Source organism: Eschrichtius robustus, chromosome 8 (genome assembly GCF_028021215.1).
Source record: "Eschrichtius robustus isolate mEscRob2 chromosome 8, mEscRob2.pri, whole genome shotgun sequence".
NCBI lineage: Eukaryota > Metazoa > Chordata > Mammalia > Artiodactyla > Eschrichtiidae > Eschrichtius > Eschrichtius robustus.
This window is the reverse complement of record NC_090831.1, coordinates 115,182,316-115,204,327: the sequence shown is the minus strand read 5'-3', so window position 1 is coordinate 115,204,327 and position 22,012 is coordinate 115,182,316. Positions and strand designations below refer to the sequence as shown.

Here is a 22,012-nt window from a genome sequence, read left to right as displayed (position 1 = left end):
TAGGAGAATGACTTGCATTTTTAAAAAAAGTCAGTGACACAAATAATTAAAGAAATGCGAGTGTCCTACGTGGCTTTGGTAAATCTTTTAGCCTCACAGGCCTCCGCTCCAGTGAGTGGATTGGAGTAAATCTCAGTCTCTTTTCTACCAGTCACTGCAAAACCCTTTTAGGGCCGGAGCTGGGCTTGGTTCTTCTCTCACTCTTTCTCTCCTTCCTTCACTGTGGAGATTTACAGTATGGCTAGAGAATTCAGGAAGTTTACTTTGGTTTTAGACTAACTGGGCTGTGGTTGCTAACACCTTCTCTTTCAACTTCCCATGAGTCAGCAGTGCTATGAAAAGTTGCCTATAAAATATTGAGCTCGGGCTTCCCTGGTGGCGCAGTGGTTGGGAGTCCGCCTGCCGGTGCAGGGGACGCGGGTTCGGGCCCTGGTCTGGGAGGATCCCACGTGCCGCGGAGCGGCTGGGCCCGTGAGCCACAACTACTGAGCCTGCGCGTCTGGAGCCTGTGCTCCGCAACAAGAGAGGCCGCGATAGTGAGAGGCCCGCGCACCGCGATGAGGAGTGGCCCCCGCTTGCCGCAACTGGAGGAAGCCCTCGCACAGAAACCAAGACCCAACGCAGCCATAAATAAATAAATAAATAAATAAATAAAATAAATTTAAAAAAAAAAAAAAAAAAAAAAAAAATATTGAGCTCAATCAGGAAACTTCCAGAGAAATTTAAGCGATATCCTTGCATGGTTCAAGGTGATTGTCTCAAATGTGCTTAGTGGGTGAGGAAAAGTAGAAGCTGCTATTTTCTAGAGTGCAACTAGAGCTCACAGAGTTCTCTTGGATTGTCAACTGTCTCTGCCCTTAAAAAAATAAATGAAACCTCCCATGATGCTTTATTTCTCATCAGCTACTGCCCTGGTCCCTCTTTCCCTTTCAATAGCCTGATATTTTGAAAGAATTGTTGTTATCTATCTTCTCTTCACCAGCCTCTGACTTCCCAAGTCCACAGTCTACTTTGAATTCTGAACCTTTCATTCCACTGAAGTAAGTCCATTGGGGTCATCAGTAACCTCCAGATGCTTCTCAGCCCTCCTCTGGCATGACCGATCCATGGTTCTTGAGACACTTTCTTCTCTAGAATTCTCCTTCTTCGGATTATCCTTCTCCCTCTCTGTTTCTTGTCCATCTACTCTGTCCTGTCTTGAAACCTTGAGTTCTCCCATGCTCAGGCCTGACTTTATTGCTTCCGCCTTCTTATGGGCTGAGTTGTGTACACCCCCAAATTCATATGTTGCAGTCGTAACTCCAGTCCCTCCGAATGTGACCTTATTTGGAAATAGGGTCTTTGCAGAGTTAATTCGTTAAGATGAGGTCACACTCATACTCAAGTAGGCTGGGCCCCTACTCCAGGATGTGTGGTGTCCATGTAAAAAGGGGAGATTTGGACACAGACACATGCATGTGAAGATGAAGACAGAGATCAGTGATGCTTCTACAAGCCAAGGAACCCTAAAGATTGTCAGCAAATCACCAGAAGCTAGGGGAGAGGCATGGACCAGATTATCTCTCACAGCCATTAGAAGGGCTCATTCAACCTTGCTGACACCTTGGACTCTAGCTTCCAGAACTCTGAAATGATAAATTCTGTTGTTTAAACTATACAATTTGTGGTACTTTGTTCAGGCAGCCCTAGCAAGCTAATATACCCCTCTGTTCTCTCCCCAGGCCAGTTCCAATGTTTTGGTCTAGGTGGCCCTTTATACCCTTAAAAATTATTGAGAACCCCAGAGAGCTGTGGCTTATGTGGATTCTATCCACTGACATTTATCACACTAGAAATTAAAACTGAGAAATTCTAAAAATACTTAGATATTAGCTCATCGAAAATAATATGAAACCTGTTGTATGTTGATATAATATATAGGTTAATGAAAATAACTATTTTCCAAAACAAACAACAATTTAGTGAGAAGAGTGACAATTATTTTATTTTGCAAATCTCTTTAATGTCTGACAATAGAAGACAGCTTTTGTCTTTTGTATCTATTTTTGCATTCAATCTGTTGCTATTTGTTATTTTTGTTTGAGTATATAAAGAAAGTCTGGCCTCACATAGATATGTAGTTTCAAAAAGGGGGAAAATATTTTACCAGCTTTTTCAGATAGTTGTGGATATTCTTCTTTAATACTACACCAAAACTTAACAAGTAGTAATTTTTATTTTTATTTTTATTTTCTTTTTTAAAAATATTTATTTATTGGGCTTCCCTGATGGCACAGTGGTTAAGAATCCGCCTGTCAATGCAGGGGACACGGGTTCAAGCCCTGGGCCGGGAAGATCCCACATGCTGCGGAGCAACTAAAGCCATGTGCCACAACTACTGAGCCTGTGCTCTAGAGCCCACGAGCCACAACTACTGAGCCCACATGTCACAGCTACTGAAGCCCGAGCACCTAGAGCCCATGCTCCTCAACAAGAGAAGCCACCGCAATGAGAAGCCTGCGCACTGCAATGAAGAGTATCCCCTGCTCACCACAACTAGAGAAAGCCCGCACGCAGCAACGAAGAACCAATGCAGCCAAAAATAAATAAATTGATTTTTAAAACATTTATTTATCTATTTATTTATTTGGTTGTGCTGGGTCTTAGTTGTGGCTTGCTGGCTCCTTAGTTGCAGCACATGGGCTCCTTAGTTGCAGCAGGCAGGCTCCTTTAGTTGCAGCTCGAGGGCTCCTTAGTTGTGGCTCATGGGCTCCTTAGTTGCGGCATGCGGTTTCCTTAGTTGTGGCATGCATGTGGATCTAGTTCCCTGGCCAGGGATTGAACCCAGGCCCCCTGCGTTGGGAGCACGGAGTCTTAACCACTACACCACAAAGGAAGTCCCTTAAATTAGCTTTAATACTGAATATTTCCCCAGGTCATGTGAACCTGAAATTCATTTGGGTTAGTTTCTATTATATTTCTGAGAGTTTCTATAAGCACTTATTTGTTTAAGCCAATTAAATAGAGCTCTTTTACAAATTAATTTTGGCCATACCATCTGGATATAGACAGACACAACCAGAGATCCTGTAGTTTTCATTTTAAAACTTTAGTCATTGGTGGACTTCCCTGGTGGCACAGTGGTTAAGAATCCACCTGCCAATGCAGGGGACATGGGTTTGATCCCTGGTCCAGGAAGATCCCACATGCTGTGGAGCAACTAAGCCCATGTGCCACAATTACGGAGCCTGCGCTCTAGAGCCCACAAGCCACAACTACTGAGCCTGTGTGCCACAACTACTGAAGCCTGTGCTCCTAGAGCTGGTGCTCCGCAACAAGAGAAGCCACTGCAATGAGAAGCCCATGCACCGCAACGAAGAGTAGCCCCCACTTGCTGCAACTAGAGAAAGCCCGCATGCAGCAACGAAGACCCGATGCAGCCAAAAAAAAAAACCAAAACAGCAACAACAACAAAAAATACTTTAGTCATTGGGGACTTCCCTGGTGGCGCAGTGATTTAGAACCCTCCTGCCAATGCAGGGGACATGGGTTCAAGCCCTGGTCCGGGAAGATCCCTCATGTTGCAGAGCAACAAAGCCCCTGCGCCACAACTACTGAGCCTGTGCTCTAGAGCCCACAGACCACAACTACTGAGCCCACGAGCCACAACTTCTGAAGTCCACGTACCTAGAGCCCGTGCTCCATAACAAGAGAAGCCACCGCAATGAGAAGCCCGCGCACTGCAATGAAGAGTACCCCACTTGCTGCAACTAGAGAAAGCCTGCGCACAGCAACAAAGACCCAACACAGCCAAAATTAAATAAATAAATAAATAAATAAATAAATAAATAAATAAATAAATAAATAAATAAAACTTTAGTCATGAATTGGTGCACTACAAAACTCACTAGTTTATAAATAACAGTTGGACTAAATTAGATAATTAGATTACTTGCTCAGTTGGCTGAAGTCTTATAGCTTATGGAGAAGACTTTTAAGATCTGTCTTTGCCTTTGACAAGCAATTTTAAGGGGGCTCTTTGGGCAAGAGGGTCCTTTTAGAAGTTTGTGTTTAAAACGGTCTCCCTCCCTCTTTTTTTCTTTTTAGTTTTGGGTTCTACTGATTGAGCTAAGGCTGCAGTCTCAGGTGATGTGGCTGTGTTTACGTTTCATTGAAATGATAAGATTTATAACTTTATTGGACAGAGAAAGAAAATGTATCTATTATTATAAGTCTTAGGATGATGATTATTTAAAAAAATTTTAAAGTACAGGACATTTTTTTTCTGATATCCTGATCTTTTATAATATCTATAATCATTTTGAGAGGAATAGGTGAGGCCTTGGGGCTGGTGAAGGTAGGTGGGTAGTAGTAGTTTGTAGTAGTTGTAGAGATTTGCAAAACAAAAACAGTTGCTTCTATTAGCCCTTGAATATTGGCTTGCAGCTGATTTATTTTCTGATTACTTGTAGGAAGGCCTGGGGAATTGCTGAGGCACTAGGGCAGGTCTTTACTCTTGTCCAGAGGGCTTAGTTTTAAAAGGGCCTGCCAGGAGAGGGGGTTAAGGAGGAGGAGGAGGAAGGGGGTCCGGTGGAGAAGGAGAAGGGAGGCAGGGTCTTGCAGATTAAAAAAAAAGAGTTTGGAAAAAGGTGCATAAAAGGATAGAGAAGATGCAGACTTTGGGAGGGGGTAGGAGGGGGGCAAGAGAGTTCATTCAACTGATTTTTCAAGTTTAGAGACAGTCTGAGTCAACTTTTCATTTACAGCTTGGAGGGAAGCAGTTTTCTTGATGTTACATTTAGAGGCCTCCAGACACTAATTAAAATATGCTTCCTATTATTTGTCTGTTTCTGAAACATTTTTAGTCATGCAAGAAGATAGACTAATTTGGGAATTCTGGAAGTTCACCATTTCGGCCAATGCAATGTAAATCATCCCAGCTTAAATGGACCCATTTTGATAAGTAGTTACAGGATGAGGGTCCACAGATGTTAAACATAAGGCCAGCAGGGGTTTCTGGGGGTGGGTGTGTCATCTTTCTTTGAATTTCTCTCTGTAAGAGCGTCCCATTATTCCGAATACTCGTGGAAACATGAAACCCACATCTCAAGACAGAAAAATAAACAAACAAGAAAACCCCACTCTCAGAAAGGGAGGGGGACTAGTGTCGACACCAATAAAACCCCCAAATAAAGGCCTGAAGCTCAACCGGAAGGACCTCGGCCAGGAGACCTGATGCAGCTGAAGAGATGGCTGGACACAATGGGTCTGTGTAGGTCCCTACACCAAATCTGAGGAAGTGCCGATTGCCACTGAATCCTGCCGGCTACACCAAGTATATTCATTTTAGAAACAGAAAACTTTAGAAACAGAGACCTGATTGAAATAAAAAGGTGTTGATTTGGGATTTGTTAGGACTGCAGCTTGGGAGACACAAATTCAAGAAGCACGTGAATTGTGTTCTGCTGAACTACAAAATGGGGGAGACTTAGGCAAAAATGGCAAGGTTACAGTGGTTTATCAAGAATTACAATCGGAGCTGGCAAGAAGTAATGGTGCTTGTTAACTAAAGATTGCTTGGAGTCCAAAATGGTTGCATAGTTACAAGGGGAGACCTTGAGACCATAAGGTTGCAGCTGACAGGTGTTGTTTGGAATATAGCTGGTAGTGTCCTTGGATCTGGTATAGTTCAAAGGAAGTTCAGGGTCTCAGTGGTACAGAGACATGTCTGAGACCAGATCCTCAATGGCCACCTGGCTCCATTTTTGTCTGCCCGAACTGTGATCACTCCATTATAATTTCAATTTGTCATCAGTACTATATATACACTTTCATAAAATACTTTTTCATCAACAGTGTACCAAGAAGAGATTTCCTTGTCAGTAGAATGCTTTTGGTGCTATTTTCATAGCTGCACTCTATTCTGTCACACAGCTGTGTCATAATTTATTTAACCAGTTCTGTAATGCTGAACATTTATATTGTTTCTAACTTCTTAAGATCTCTTTTTCCCAAAGTTTTGCAATTTGTTTTTATAAAATTATATATGCCTATCACAAAAAGATTAAATAATCAAAAATTCATAACATGACAGCTATAAAGACTGCATCATTCTTTTTACCAATTATAGGGTAAGGACAAACCACTTTCTCTCACTGAAATCATTTCAAAATTCTTCCTGACAAACTAGCTTCCTCTCTTGTCCATTACTAATCCTTTCTTCACGCAGCTTTCAGAGTAATTTGTTTTTTATTTTATTTCTCTCCCCACCCTGCCCTAGTTTTCATACTTCTTTTAATGAGGAAATTCTCTGTTCAAACAGAAAAAATTATACAGCAATACCATAGATAAAGGTGTTGCTCAGGATGAAGCAGGGCATCTTGACTCTTCCTTTCCACTTCCCCAAAATGGGGCCTGAAGAGGGCTGTGCAAAATCCCTAGGGTTCTGTGTCCCAGTTTAAAAATCACCCATCTGGCTCAACATCTTCATTTTGCAGCGAGGGAACTGAGTCTCATGGTGGGGACTTATCGTTTGAAGGTTGCTCAAATCTCTTGGGCTAGCTTGATCTAGAACACACATCTCCAAAATTTTTCTCTGCTCTCTCTCTTAGGATGCCACCTAAGCACCAGTCATCTTTGCTCTTATTGAAATCTTTTAAAAAAAAAACTTTAATTTTGAAATAATTGTAGATTTCGCTGAAAGTTGCAAACATAGTACAGGGAGGTCTCATATCCATCACACAGTTTCCCCATTGGTTACATCTTACATAACTATAGTACAATGTCAAAACCAGGAAATTGACAATAATATAAAGAGTGTATGTGGTTCTATGTCATTTTATCACATGTATAGATTCATATAACCAGCGCCACAATCAAGATATTAAACTATCCCATCACCACAGAGTTCTCCTTCATGTTACCCCTTCATCGTCACACGTACATGTCACCATCCCTAGTCCCTTGCAACTACTAATCTGTCCTTCATGTCTATAATTTGTGTCATTTAAAGAATGCTATATAAATGGAATCATCCGGGGACTGCCCTGGTGGTCCAGTCGTTAAGACTCTGCACTTCCATTGCATGGGGCACGGGTTCGATCCCTGGTTGGGGAATTAAGATCTCACATGACACACGGTGAGTCCAAAAAAAAAAAAAGGGAATCATCCAGTATGTGACCTTTTTTCACTAACATAATGACCTTGAGATCTATCGGAGTTGTGTTTATCAATAGTTTATTGCTTTTAGTGCTGAGTAGTAGCCTATTGTATGGATGTATCATAAGTAGGAAATTTTGGTTGTTTCCAGGTTTTTGGATATTATAAATAAAGCTGCTATGATTGATGTATGGATTTTTTGGGGAACATAAGTTTTCATCTCTTTGGATTAAATGTCCATGAGTGTGATTGCTGGGTTATAAAGAAAATGCATGTTTAGTCTTTAAAAAAACTGTCAAACTATTTTCCAGAGCGATTATACCTTTTTACATTCCCACCAGCAATGCATGAGAGATCCAACTTCTGTTCCTTTTTGCCATCATTTGGAATTGTCAGTATTTATTATTTTAGCTCTTTTAATAGATATATACTGATATTTCATTATGGTTTAAATTTGTATTTCCCTAATGGCTAGTGATGTTGAACATCTTTTCAAGCGTGTATTTGCAACCTGTATATCCTCTTTGGTGAAATGTCTTTTCATGTCTTTGGCCCATTTTCTAGTTGGATTGTTCAGTTTTTTTCCTGTTGAAGAATGAGAACTCTACAAATGCTAGATATGGGTTCTTTATCAGATATGTGGGTTGCAAATATTTTCTTCCAGCCTTTCTCTTGTCTTTTCATGCTTTTAACAGGGTCTTTTTGTTCAGCAAAAAGAAAAAAAATTAAATCCATTTTATTCTTTTTATGGATTGTACTTAGGTGTCCTGTCTAAGAACTCTTCACCAAACCCTCAGTTCTGGAAGTGTTCTACTGTGTTTCTTCTAAAAGTTGTAGAGTTTTATGTTTTCAACTTATCTCTAAACCATTTTGAGTTAATTTTTTTAGAAGGTGTGAGACAATACCATGCAGTGGTTGTAAACAAGAACTCTGGTGTCAGATGACCTGTCACAAGTGACTGTGTGACCTTGGGAAAATGACTTAGCTTCTTTGTGCCTCTATTTCCTCATGTGTAACATGAGAATAAGAACACTGCCAACCTCATAGAGTTATTAAGAAAATTAAATGGGCTAATACACGTAAAGTTTTTTTTTTTTTTTGATTTATTTTTGACTGTGTTGGGTCTTCGTTGCTGCATGCAGGCTTTCTCCAGTTGCAGCAAGCAGGGGCTACTCTTTGTTGTGGTGTGCGGGCTTCTCATTGTGGTGGCTTCTCTTGTTGCAGAGCACGGGCTCTAGGCATGTGGGCTTCAGTAGTTGTGGCACGTGGGCTCAGTAGTTGTGGCTCACGGGCTCTAGAGCGCAGGCTCAGTAGTTGTGGTGCACAGGCTTAGTTGCTCCGTGGCATGTGGGATCTTCCTGGACCAGGGCTGGAACTCATGTCCCCTGCACTGGCAGGCGGATTCTTAACCACTGCCACCAGGGAAGTCCACATGTAAAGTATTTAATTGTGTTCTACAGTCATGAGAACAATGCCCAGCACATGGCAAGCACTCAATAGATATATTAGCTATTGCGATGATGTCACACCCCTGCTCTTGCCTTGGGGTTCCTGCTGCCTAGAATACCCTTCTAGCAGCTTCTTTTTGCAAAACTGGCTCATTTAAAAAACTTCCACACCTCAGCTCAAATGCCACCTCCTCTCAAATGAGAGAGGTCTTCCCTGACCATTTGTCTAAAATAATCTCTCTTCATTTCTCTAAAGCCTATCTTTCTTTGATTGCACTTTTCATAATCCTCAATATCTTGCTAACTTATTACTTGTTTACTGTTTGTCTCCTTCCATCTGGACGTGAGCTTCATGAGGGGAAGACCTTGTCTCTTATCTACCACCCTATCCTCAGAGCCCAGAACAGAGTGGCACATAATAGACTCTCAATAAATATTTATTGAATGGATGAAAGAATTCAGGTCTTTTACAATTACATGCTTATTACAGACAATACTACAATAGACATGATTGTAGTTAAATTTTGATTTACGTCCTTACTTTTTTTTTTTTTTTAGGATGAACTTCCGAAAGTGGGATTATTGGGGCAAAGGACAAGCAAATTGACTTTCAGACAGATTGCACTTATTTATGTATTTATATTTTTTGGTCTTGCTGTGCAGCACATGGGATCTTAGTTCCCCCACCAGGGATCGAACCACGTCCCTAGCAGTGGAAGCTCGGGGTCCTAACCACTGGACAGCCAGGGAGTTCCCCAGGTTGTACTAATTTAGAGTCCTGCCAGTGTCATATGAGCATGCTGGCCTTCTGCACCTTTGATTTGGGGCTCTAGGAGAAAAAATAGCAAACCTGAAAATAACCTCTCCCTCCTATATTTCCACATGCTAAATAAATATCTAAGATCCTATTGTATTTTACAGATAAGGACACTGAGGCCCTGGGGCTAAATAGCTTCCCCAAGGTCACACATGTTAAAAGGCAGAGATGGTCTCCTGACCCAGGCAGTTTGGATCTTGACTCTGCTCTTAACCATCAAGATGTACTTTTTTCTCTCTATGCTTCTCAGTGACTCCCGGGCACCAGGACCTTTGGGAGCTACTGTTCCACCCACATGACCGGAAGACACAGCGCTCCCAGCTGGGGTGAAGAGCAGAACGGAGGTGGGCAGGGGGAGGAGCAAGCAGAGGGAGGCACTAATTGGGGCAGGGGCTGCTCTTGCCTCCGGAGCTTATCCGATGGGGGAGGCAGAGTCAACACTGATGATGCCTTCGGAAGTTTTCAGTTCTAATCTTCCTGCTCTGCTTTGCGAATCCTGAGTTCAGTCTTTGAAACTTTGCCCAGGTGAGTCTGGACTCTTGAGTAGATCTGCCCTGTTGAGATGGGTGGGTGTGGCCAAGTTTGGCTTCTTAATACTGGTCCTCCACTGCCCCAGGTGCAAAATAGCTGCTTCTTCTCAGCTGATTGTTTCCAAACTGCCTACACCCTGCTTCTCTCTGCTTCCTCCCAGGCTAAAGTTAGATTTTTCACCGTGTGTTCTCAAAAGCAATGGTTCTAATTTGATCATACACAAAAATCACCTGAGGGGCTGACTAAAAAGGCAAATCTCAGACAACCTGGGAAATGTGAATATTGATGGGATATTTGATATTAAGGAATTATTGTTGAATTTTAGGTGTGACCATAGTATTGTGTGTGTGTGTGTGTGTATAACATATACACGGAAGAATCCTTATCTTTTGACTATTTTGATATTCAAATATTTTGAAAGAAAAATGTGATGTATGAGATTTGCTTCAAAATAGCCCAGAGTGGGTAGGAGAAGTGGGTGGGAATTAGATGATACAAAATTCAACAACTGTTGCTGCTGACTGGTGTGTACATGGGGGGTTCTTATACTATCCTCTGTACTTGTGCAGTTGCTTGAATTTTTCCATAGCAAAGTGTAAAAAAACAAAAAGCACCCCTCATTCTAGGGTACATTTTACAGGCACCCAGGGCGTCCCTGGGGGATCTGCTCACCTCACCAAGTGAACTCAGGTGGCCCTTGCAGAGAAACACATCTAATTGGCTCACTCTTCTGCCCCTCACCCCTCCGCCAGATAAATGGGAAAGACAGCAAACCTCAGTAGGAAAGGAATAAATCTCTCAACTGGCTCTGTCCCTTTACCTGGGCCACCTGGAAGCTGAATTTTAGCCATAGGCTATATAGATGGATTTGTTTGTCTATTCTCCTTTGATAGTAAGTGTTTTTGAAATTGTTGGTAGGGTAGTGAGTGTGTGTTTGTTTTTCCAAAACCATTTTTTAATGTTATTTCATTTCTCCACCGAAAAGGAGGGTTTTAATGTGAGCAGTAGATAGGCAGAAAGTTGTCTCTGGGGCCCTTCTGAGGCCTCGAGCAACCTCTCCCCCAACCCTCCGCTCACTGGGGGATAGGTTTCTTCCTTAGGGAAGAAAGTCACTGCTTCCTGGTGGGGCCGCAAGGTCATGGCCGAGGGCACAGGTGGGGCGGGGAGAGGGAGGGGGTTTGAGCAGGGCCGGCCGGTGGGGCAGGTTTGTCCTCGCCCGGCACAGGTCGGTGTTGGTACAACAGAGCCGCCTCCCGGCCTCTGCGGGCGCCCGGGGAGGAGAAGCCGCAGGAGGGGCTTGGCCGTCGCCGCAGGGAGGTCACCTGCGGAGTCCCCGGCCGGGCTGGTCCCGTCCGGCCCGCCGCTCGCCAGCCCGACACACCCGGCCCGGCCGCTGCGGCCCGCGCTGCCTGCTCGGGGTCCGGCGAAGGAAGCCGCGGGAGACCCGCGCCCAGGACCTGCTCGGACAAGGCTGGGTAGGAAGGAAGGGTCTCTACCTTGTGCTCTTTGGTCTGCAAGAAGCTAATGCCTTCCGTCTCTTTTCTATGAAAACATCGCCATACTTACCAGAATGGGCAGGATGAAAAATTCATTCATCTCGGTGTCAAAAGGCAAAAATGGAAAACCAGACTCTGCATTCTGGAGGGAGGGATGAGGGTTAGCCTCTAGTCAATAAATGGGGAAACGTTTTTTGAGTACCTTCTTTGGCATTGAGCTAGACTGGTGATGGAGTGAAAGACACAGAGTTCTGACCTCATGGATTTTTCTTGTTAGTGGGCAAAACAGACACTAAGCAAGTAATTGCAGCTGATTATATTCTGGGAGGAATATATAGGAGGGGGCTAAGTTCACTGGGAGTGCTGGGGATGGGAAAGCTTATGGAGGAAGAGGGTCCTGACACCCAGAGGGAGGAATGACAGGAGTATCCCAGGGTGGGGAATGCAGGGTGGGGAGGAAGCAGTTGAGGTGCTAAATCTAAGGTAAGAAGGAGAAATTCTTTGAAGCTGGAGGGGAAGGCCGAGGCCAGACGATGCGCGCAGCCCTTCGTTGGCTACGTCAAGGGTTTTAGACTTTATCCTATGGGAAGATGGGACAATGGAAGGATTGAAACAGGAAGGATAAACCCAGTGTCTGGCAAATAGTAGATTATATATTATAAAATGATAAGGAAAAGGGACTCCCTCTGGGAGATGTGACAGTTCTTCCAAAAGGCTGGACTTCGAGGAAGACAATTTGGTTTGGCAGCAATAGGGCAGTCTGTTGGGTCTTGGATGAGAATGGATTCTAGGTGAATATCCTTTTTCCTTATAGAGGACATACAGATTTTTTTTTTAAATTCCTGCTGACTGCACAGGGTTCTTGTTGTATCAGTTGAATCATTCCCCTGTTGATGGATATCTAGGTTAGGTCTATTTATTATAATTAGTATACACAATGTTATCAGAAACATCCTTGTGAGTCTATTTCCCCATACATCTCCAAGTTTATCTGGGTGAAGAGCAGTGGAAATCTTGGGTCAAGGATATGAGTAATATAAAGTTTGGTAGATATTGACAAATTGCTCTCTAAAAAGCTGTACAAATGTAACACTTCAAGTATTAAGTGTATGAAAATGCCTGCTTCCCCATACTCTCCACAAAGGTGAGTTTTCAATCATATCTTTTAATCTTTTGCCAATCTGATAGGTGGTGAAAAGTGCTACCTTGTTTTTGTTCATATTCTTAAAATCAGGAGTGATTCCTGTTGCATTTTTTAGTTCTGTTGGATTTTAATTTGACGCAACTAAAACCAGTTTTCGTCCTAAGGTTTTCACCCTAAGGTTTTCACCCATTTGTTACCTCAAATACCTTTGTCTCCTGCAGACCAAGGCTGGGTCAAGATGGCGTCCGTATTCCGAAGTGAGGAGATGTGTTTGTCACAGCTCTTCCTCCAGGTTGAGGCTGCATATTGCTGTGTAGCTGAGCTTGGAGAGCTTGGATTGGTTCAGTTCAAAGACGTAAGTACTGCATTCTTTGGAGACCAGAAGAAGGTGGAGTTTCCACTTCTTGGTAGTGAACAAAGTTCAGGGAGAAGAGCCCTGGGCTGGAAGAGATGGAATTCGGTGTTTCTAGTTCTTCTGGCTAGGATTTGTGATAACACTGGGCAAGTGACTTGCAAACATGTTCTCCCTTCCTCCCTGTGTGTCTCCTCTATAGGAATGTTTTGAAACTCTAATCACAAAGATGGCACTGTATTTTACTTTCTGATGTACCATCTTCAAAACATTTGATATATCCAATGGGCGCATGGATTACCAACCTTGTTCTCAGGGCAGAAGCCAATTCTTCCTGACTAGTTAGTATGAGGAAAAAGTATCCTGGAGTCCATAGTCTCTGCAGAGTGACATTCTTGGGCTAGACTGTTTCTTTCTTTTTTTTTTTCTTCCAGTTTTATTGAGATATAATTGACCTATAACTGTGTAAGTTTAAGGTGTACGGCATAATGATTTGACTTCCATACATCATGAAATGACGACCACAATAAGTTTAGTGAACATCCATTATCTCCTGTAGATACGAAATTAAATAGAAAAAAATTTTTTTTCCTTGTGATGAGAACTCTTCGGATTTTCTCTCTTAACTTTCATATATAACGTACAGCAGTGTTAGTTATAATTTACCATGTTGTACATTACATCCCTAGTACTTGTTTATCTTATAGTTGGAAGTTTGTACCTTTTGGCTGTCTTCATCCAGTTTCTGCATTCCCTCACCCCCCACCTCTGGTAACCACAAATCTGATCTCTTTTTCTATGAGTTTGTTTGTTTCTGTTTTTGTTTTGTTTTGTTTTTATCACACACATACACTGTATTTTATTTTTACAAGAGATAAATAAACTGACACCAAGCATTGTAAATGGATGACCACAACAAAAGCAACAATGATTGCAATTACCAAACACGAAACACACTCATACTATGTCATAATATTGACATTCAGTCCAGTAATCCTCCACTGTAACAGCTCCTTTACTTTGCAGTGCAAATTGATTTGTATATTTTTTGCCTCTGAGTCCTTGTGAGATTTTTTTTTTTCATTCAAACAGAAAGTCACAAAAATTATAATCATCCTCATCAGTTCACTCAGTCCCATGTAATTAATTTTTTTTTCATCTTGATCTTTTGTTAGCACTTTTATGAATTCATCAGTTTTCCATTAGAGTTCTGAAAATGCTTATTCATTCAGTTCAGCAGTATAGTGAGTTTGTTTGTTTTTGAAGTATAATTGACCTACACCTATGACTATGTTAGTTTCCGGTACACAATGATACCAGGATATTGATATTTCTTTTCATTTCAAAATGATCACCATGAGAAGTCTGTTTACCATCTGTCACCATTGGACTGTCTTGAGTATGGTGTTGGGTTATCAATTCCCAGAGGCAGTTTAGATCCTCACCAAAATCTTTTGAATCCAATTTAGAAAATTGAACTCTTTATTTTCTCACTAAGGTCAGGGTCAAAAGTAAGCCCTGCAGAGAAGGGTCATGTCTTGTTCTTTGTGGCCCTAGTTCCTAGCTCAGGACCTGACATGGGGCAGTTTCTTAATAACATTTGTTGGGCTGAGCTGTGAAGTCACCACCACAAGGACGCTGATTTTTTGTTGAAGACAGGGATACATTGCAGGGAGCTGTGCAGTTTTCAAGGTCCTGCCATATGCATGACTCCATTGAGGAATTCAAGGCAATTTGGTTAGTCAGTGCAGCTAAAAATAAGGAAACCTTAGCTACAAGAGGACTCTTAGAAGTATAAGGAGGCCAGAGCTTAAGGCATTTGGGGGGTTGAGTGTAAGAACATCAAGGTGTGTTTTGCCTGGAACTCTCCTGTCTTGTGCACAGAAGTATCTAGTCCTAAGACGATTCCAGCAACATTCTCCAGCATTAAAAAATAATAATAATAAAATAACCAAAGAGAATATGTTGGCAGCAGTTGCTACTAATGTGTGCCTTGTGGTTTCATGTGCCTTGTGGTTTCTTCCCCTCGCCTCTAGTTAAATGTGAACGAGAGCCGCTTCCAAAGGAAATTTGTGAATGAAGTCAGAAGGTGTGAATCGCTGGAGAGAATCCTCCGTGAGCCAATTTCTGCTTGCTGTCTAAAAGTGAACTGGCAGGGTGGGAAATGGTTTGCAGGGCTGGTGTCCTGCAATATGCCCCTATTTGTAATGCTACTCTAGGTGATCCTGGAGATGGGTCGGGGAGGTTAGAGATGGGATCCAGGTGCTGTGGCAGGTCCCCAGGGCAATACAGGCACCTGAGCTGGGAAAGGCACCTGTCCTGCTTGACCCCATTTCGTAGGTATGAGAAAATGCAGTCACCTCGGGCTCTCTGGTGGGGTTTTGTCCCTCAGGTTTTCTGGAAGATCAGATGCAAAATGAGATTGAGATTCAGGTGCCTGAGAAGTCCCCGTCGACCCCTCTCCCACGGGAAATGATTACCCTGGAGGTAGGTTCTTTGCGACTTTACTGAGGACAGTCACGAAGTCTGTCTCTTGGGGACTCTGCAAGCCTCTCATGGGTCCTTTACCCCGTTGCTGAAGGCGTGGAGGCGGATTTATGTGTTGGTTCACTTTTCAGTGTTACTCCCCCAGGAAAATCCCATGGTGCAATTTTTAGAGTCACTCTTCCTGATCCAGGAGAGAGCTCTCTTTCTCAACGTGGCCCTAGGGAAGCTCACCCCACTTCGAGGAGTGGTTTCCTTTGGGACATAAGATTCTTACAGGTAGCAAAGTTTTGTCTATATGATGCCACTGAACAGACCTTACGCTGGCACAGTGGGATGTTTTCTTTTTTTTCTTCTTTTTTATTTATTTTTTATTTATTTTTGGCTGTGTTGGGTCTTTGTTTCTGCGCGAGGGCTTTCCTCTAGTTGCGGCGAGCGGGGGGCCACTCTTCATCACGGTGCGCGGGCCTCTCACTATCGTGGCCTCTCTTGTTGCGGAGCACAGGCTCCAGATGCGCAGGCTCAGTAGTTGTGGCTCACGGGCCTAGTTGCTCCGCGGCATGTGGGATCTTCCCAGACCAGGGCTCGAACCCGTGTCCCCTGCATTGGCAGGCAGATTCTCAACCACTGCGCCACCAGGGAAGCCCTTTCTTCTTTTTCAAAATGACAGTCATCATGCTGTACATTACATTTCCAGGACTTATTTTATAACTGGAAGTTTGCACCTTTTGATCCCCTTCACCCATTTCACCCACCCCCCTCACCCCGCCTCTGGCAACCACCAATCTATTCTCTGTATCTCTGAGTTTAGTTTCTTTTTAGGCTCCACATTCTGCATGTAAGTGAGATCATACAGTATTTGTCTTTCTCAACCTGACTCAGCTCACTTAGCAGAATGCCCTCAAGGTACATCCATGTTGCAAATGGCAGGATTTCTTTCCCCTTTTTTTTATGGCTGAATAATATTCCTTTGTGTATACATACCACATACTCTTTATCCACGCATCTGTTGGTGGGCACTTGTGTTTTTCCATGTCTTGGCTATTGTAATTCTGCAGTGAATGTGGGGATGTCATTATCTTTTTAAGATAGTGATTTCATTTCCTTTGGATAAATACCCAGAAGTGGAATTGCTGGATCCAGTGGGTTGTTTCCTAATTATCTGTCTGGTGGGAAATAGCTGATGCATTTGTTCCAGTCTGGATTGAGGCCTCTCCTCAGACTGACTCCTGAGGTCAAGTGTGAGAAGACAGCAGTTTTCTTTAGCCAAGGTCACTGTGGCCAGTGGGGACCTTTCTCTTTCTTTCCCCTCTCTGTCTATTTGCTTTTATAAAACGCTGAGTACCTGCCATGCACAGGGCACCTTAGAGAGAAATGAAACATGGCCTTGCCCTCTAGGAGCCCTCTAGAGTGGGTGGTGGAGAAGGCAGGGTGAGGCAGAGGGAGAGGATGCCAAAAGGTAGGCAGGGCCAGATCCCGGAAGGCCCTGTAGATCTTTTTTTAAAAAATAAATTTATTTATTTATTTATTTTTGGCTGCATTGCATCTTCGTTGCTGCGCGCGGGCTTTCTCTAGTTGCGGTGAGCGGGGGCTACTCTTTGTTGTGGTACGTGGGCTTCTCATTGCGGTGGCTTCTCTTGTTGCAGAGCACGGGCTCTGGGCGCGCAGGCTTCAGTAGTTGTGGCATGCGGGTTCAGTAGTTGTGGCTCGCGGGCTCTAGAGCGCAGGTTCAGTAGTTGTGGCTCGCGGGCTTAGTTGCTCCGTGGCATGTGGGATCTTCCCGGACCAGGGCTCGAACCTGTGTTCCCTGCCTTGGCAGGCGGATTCTTAACCACTGCACCACCAGGGAAGTCCCAGCCCTGTACATCTTGTTAAAAAAAATTGGACTTTTTATTGTCAGAGGAGGAAGGGCTCCCTAAGGGAGGCGGGCAGGTAAGGAGGAACTTCACTGAGTTGAACCTTATCTCTGGCTGGGTTTTCTCGTTTGTTTTTTGTTTTCTTTTAAGATAACTTAAAATTCTTGAAATTGTTGAAGCCATCAGTAGTATAAATCTAGATTCTCTAACAGAAATATGAGACTGGCAACTCCCCTAGAAAATATTTTGGATCTTGTCTTATTAAAATCTGGATATTTTGGGAGAATGTTTTTAATCCATATGAATAGGATTGCCATAAAATCATCTCCAGTTTCAGTCTTATCACTAGTCTTCTGATACCAGCCCTGTTAATTATCCCCCTCACCTTCCTAAACACCTAGAGCTGATCTTGTGGACTGTGAGATATCTTAATGGCTCATGTTTTTTACCATAATCTTTTTTGTTTTAATTGACGTCTAGTTGCTTTACAATGTTGTGTTAGTTTCTGGTGTACAGCAAAGTGATTCAGTTATACATATACACATATATATTCTTTTTCAGGTTCTTTTCCATAATAGGTTATTAGAAGACATTGTTCCCTGTGCTATGTAGTAGGACTTTGTTGTTTATTTATTTTATATATGGTAGGTGTATATCTGTTAATCTCAAATTCCTAATTTATCCCTCCCCCCCTTCCCCTTTGGTAACCTTAAATTTGTTTTCTATGCCTGTGAGCGTAAATAAGTTCATTTGTATCTTTTTTTTTTTTTTTTTTAGATTCCACATATAAGTGATATCATATTATATTTGTCTTTCTCTGCCTGACTCACTTCACTTAGTATGATAATCTCTAGGTCCATCCATGTTGCTGCAAAATCACTCTAATCTTATTTCTGAGTTTTGGCAGAAGTTTTCCTAGTTTTCCAACTTTCTTCTTAACTATTTCATTCTTTTTTTTTTTTTTTACAATGTTGTGTTAGTTTCTGGCGTTCAGCAGAGTGGCTCAGTTATCCATATGTATAATCTTTTTCATTCTCTTTTCATTCCAGTCCATTCTACCTCCCTACTGCCAGCCTAATTTTTGTCATGGTGTCGCTCTATCTTGTCACTTCCCTGCTCGACAATGTACAATGGTTCCCTTCTTGCCTATGTCAGGCCCATCCTGGCAGCAAAGCCCGCCCTCCTCAGCCCTGTCCTACCTCTCAAGTCCTCCACTGTCCTCGGGCAGGTCCCGTGATTGTATACTCTTATACGATATTGAGGATCCTGAAGAGCTTTATTTATGAGGGTTATATTTACTGATATTACTGCATTAGGAACTAAAACTGAAAAAAAGCAAAATATTTATTACAGTGGGTCCCCTACATACGAAGCTTCAAGTTGCAAACTTTCAAAGATACGAACGTGCATCTGGTTCCAGCAAAGAACCGGAACCTGTGCCATCAACGTCAGGCATGAGTGAAATTGCAGCTTGCCCTCCGTCTCCTATTGCTGACGATCCTTCAGCTCTACCATCTCCCACCTCCTCTCCCTCCTCCAGTCAGCAACTCTTCTTGCCTGTTCACTCGATGCCAGCCCCTGTGTGCCAGCCGTTGTACTGTACTACTGTACTTTTCAAAGTGCTATACTGTGAGATTAAGAATGTTTTTTTTTTATTTTTTATGTTTGTTTTTCATGTATTATTTGTGTGAAAAGTATTATAAACCTATTACAATACAGTACTACATAGCCGATTGTGTTGTTAGTTGAGTACCTAGGCTAATTTTGTTGGACTTACAAACAAATTGGACTTACAAACGCGCTCTTGGAACAGAACTCGTTGGTATGTAGGTGACTTACTGTAACTCATTTAAAAATAACAATATCTCATTACATGTTAACATTTTTTTTAACGAAAAATAATTGTATTTTCCAAAACAAAAACTTTAGTGAAAAGAGTGACGTTGTTTGCAAATTTCTTAAATGCATGGCTTAATAGAAGACTGACTTCTCGTGTCTGTTCTGCTTTGAATCTGTTGGGATATGTTATTCTCATTGAAGTATGTAAAGAGAATTCAGCCTTGCACAATAGGTAGTTGGAAAAAGGAGGAGAATTTTAATAGCCTTTTCAAATAATTGCAGATATTCTTTGATATTACATTGAAACTTGACATGCATGGAGACTCTTGCTTTTGTTAAACAGGTAACAAGTATTTTTATTTCCAAATTGACGTTGGTTATATGTTTTAGACAGTACCTTAAAAAATCACTTCATCCCAATGGGTTTGTTATTGGCTGACTGGTTGGTTTGAAACTGTACACATTTGTAATAATAGCCAGTTAGATAAGGGGCAATCAGATGTGTGCCAACAGTCTTTGCTCAGTATTTTCCTTCTAGATACTATTTATTGTAAAGATGAAATTAAAACAACATGTGCTCATGAGTAATATCTGTCTTACCATTGATCACGGGGATTGGTTAATTGATTCAGCTGATCTGGCAGTGACTTGAGTGTTCCTCCCACATTCCCAGAAAGGAGAATCCTGGCAATAGTACACAGTGGCTCGGGCCCTTGCCTTGTAGAATTTCTAAAGAGGCTTTCATAGCAATCCTAGAGGGAATAATAATTCAGGAAAAAAAAATCTACCCACAAATCTACCATCTCAGCATAAACTGCCTTAATTTTTCTGTTTTTATTCTTGCCAGCTGTATTTTTTTATAACTACATATCCATAATATACATTATAGTTTTCTACTTTTCCATTTACTATCATGTTGTAAACCATTTCTTAGATACTGCATAGTTCTCCAAAATATTTTTAACGGCAACGTTACTTTTAATGGAGTCATTAAATGGATAGAGCAGATGGTTAAGAAATGAGGATTTCGGGGCTTCCCTGGTGGCGCAGTGGTTGAGAGTCTGCCTGCCAATGCGGGGGGACACGGGTTCGAGCCCTGGTCCGGGGGGATCCCACATGCCGCGGAGCAACTGGGCCCAAGAGCCACAACTACTGAGCCTGCACTCTGGAGCCCGTGAGCTGTGACTGCTGAGCCCGCGTGCCACAACTACTGAAGCCCGCGCGCAGCAACGAAGACCCAACACAGCCAAAAATAAATAAATAAATAAATTTATTAAAAAAGAAAAAAAAAAAAAGAAATGAGGATTTCATTTTCTCCCCCAACTTGTGCCACCTATAGTCAGTGTTCAGAATTCAGGGTAATGATTGTTTTTGAGAGGGGAAGGAATGGGATGCAGTTGAAGCTGGGTGATCAGTGTTTGGTTTCATTATGTAGTCTCCCTAATAAAGTATGTTTGAAAAATGTTAAATATTCAATTTTGTCTGATATTAAGGTGCTTTTTTTAGAAGATAGGAACTAACATTTGCATGGTTATCTTTTTATTTTTTATTTTTTGTTTGTTTAATTTCTTTGGTACGGGTGTCTCTTAGATGGATTTTTTAAAACATCTAGCATGATATTGTCAGTCTTTTAATAGGTGACCTTAATCCATTTTCATTTATTGTGATTACTGAGTTACTGGCTCTTTGTTATACCATTCCTTTGTTTTTTATCTCCCCTTTCCTGCCTTTCTGTTTTACCCTTCAGCCCTTTTCCCCATTCTCTTGGGTTGAAAGCTATAGATTATAGTTAAGCTTAACATCTGGAGATACATGCTTAGTAAATTTTTCCCATAAAATCTGCTGCTGGTTCAGTGCTCCTTCCTTTGTGGAGTTATATGTCTTTTTTCCCCCTGATGGCCTTTAAGGTTTTGTCTTTGTTCTGTAGTTTCACTACAATGTGTTTAAGTATGGATTTATTTGTAATTGTTTTCATTAAATAATTGGTGTATTAGGATTTTTAGAAATACATGTATGGTACAAAGAATAATGATATAGCAAATATCAAGTGTCACCACCCTGTATAAGATGAAAGGTGACCACAGTGATGCTCTTAAAGCCCTCTGTGTGCCCCTCATCACCCCTCCCCTCCTCCCTTGGAGATAATCACTACCTGAATTTTGTATTTTTCATGTTTCTGAAATTAATTCATTTTCACTGCTGGGTAGTGTTTCTTTTATTGAATGTACCACACTTTATCCATTCTATTGTTGATGGATATTGGATGAATGTGAAATGAGCTTTCATATTTTAACATTATTTGCTAAATCTCAAATTGTGTCCAGTAGAGAGTTGATCCTCACCTGTTGGATTTTTTTTTTTTTTTAGTATTTATTTATTTGGTTGCACTGGGTCTTGGTTGCGGCTCGAGGGCTCCTTAGTTGTGGCATGTGAACTCTTAGTTGTGGCATACATGTGGGATCTAGTTCCCTGACCAGGGATCGAACCCAGGCCCCCTGCATTGGGAGTGTGGAGTCTTAACCACTACACCACCAGGGAAGTCCCTACTCACCTATTGGATTTTGAATTTCAGTAGCTGTATGTTACATTTTTAAGATTTCTAAGTACTTTTTTTAATACTTCCTGTTCTTTCATTTTATGACATGTTTGTTTAGTAATTTCTTGTTTTACTTTTTAGTGGAAGTAATACCTTTGTTTATCTCTTCGAACATTCAAAACTCTTTCAGACTATTCTGTAAAAATAATTCCACCCACTGCGATTTTGTGTTCTGATTGTTGAGTTTGTTGGTGACTTTTCCTATCATTAGATTTCTTCATGAGCCATATTCTTTTTGTAGCCTCACTTGAAAGGGAGATTGGTTTCTTCTTCGTTTTTGTCATCTTGCCTTCTGTGCTCACCCTTCTCTGT

General features: G+C 41.9%; 1 protein-coding gene across 2 annotated transcripts in view; it reads left to right on the top strand.

Moving 5' to 3' along the window:
- The window catches only part of ATP6V0A4 (ATPase H+ transporting V0 subunit a4), a 73,512-nt gene that overhangs the window by 12,504 nt on the left and 38,996 nt on the right, over window positions 1-22,012 (top strand). For both annotated transcript variants that reach the window (XM_068549533.1, XM_068549534.1), the window contains 3 exons: window positions 12,795-12,928; window positions 14,962-15,040; window positions 15,318-15,412. In XM_068549533.1, coding sequence (XP_068405634.1) covers window positions 12,812-12,928; window positions 14,962-15,040; window positions 15,318-15,412 — 291 coding nt within the window. In that variant the 5' untranslated portion in view covers window positions 12,795-12,811. The remainder of the gene's footprint in view (window positions 1-12,794; window positions 12,929-14,961; window positions 15,041-15,317; window positions 15,413-22,012) is intronic.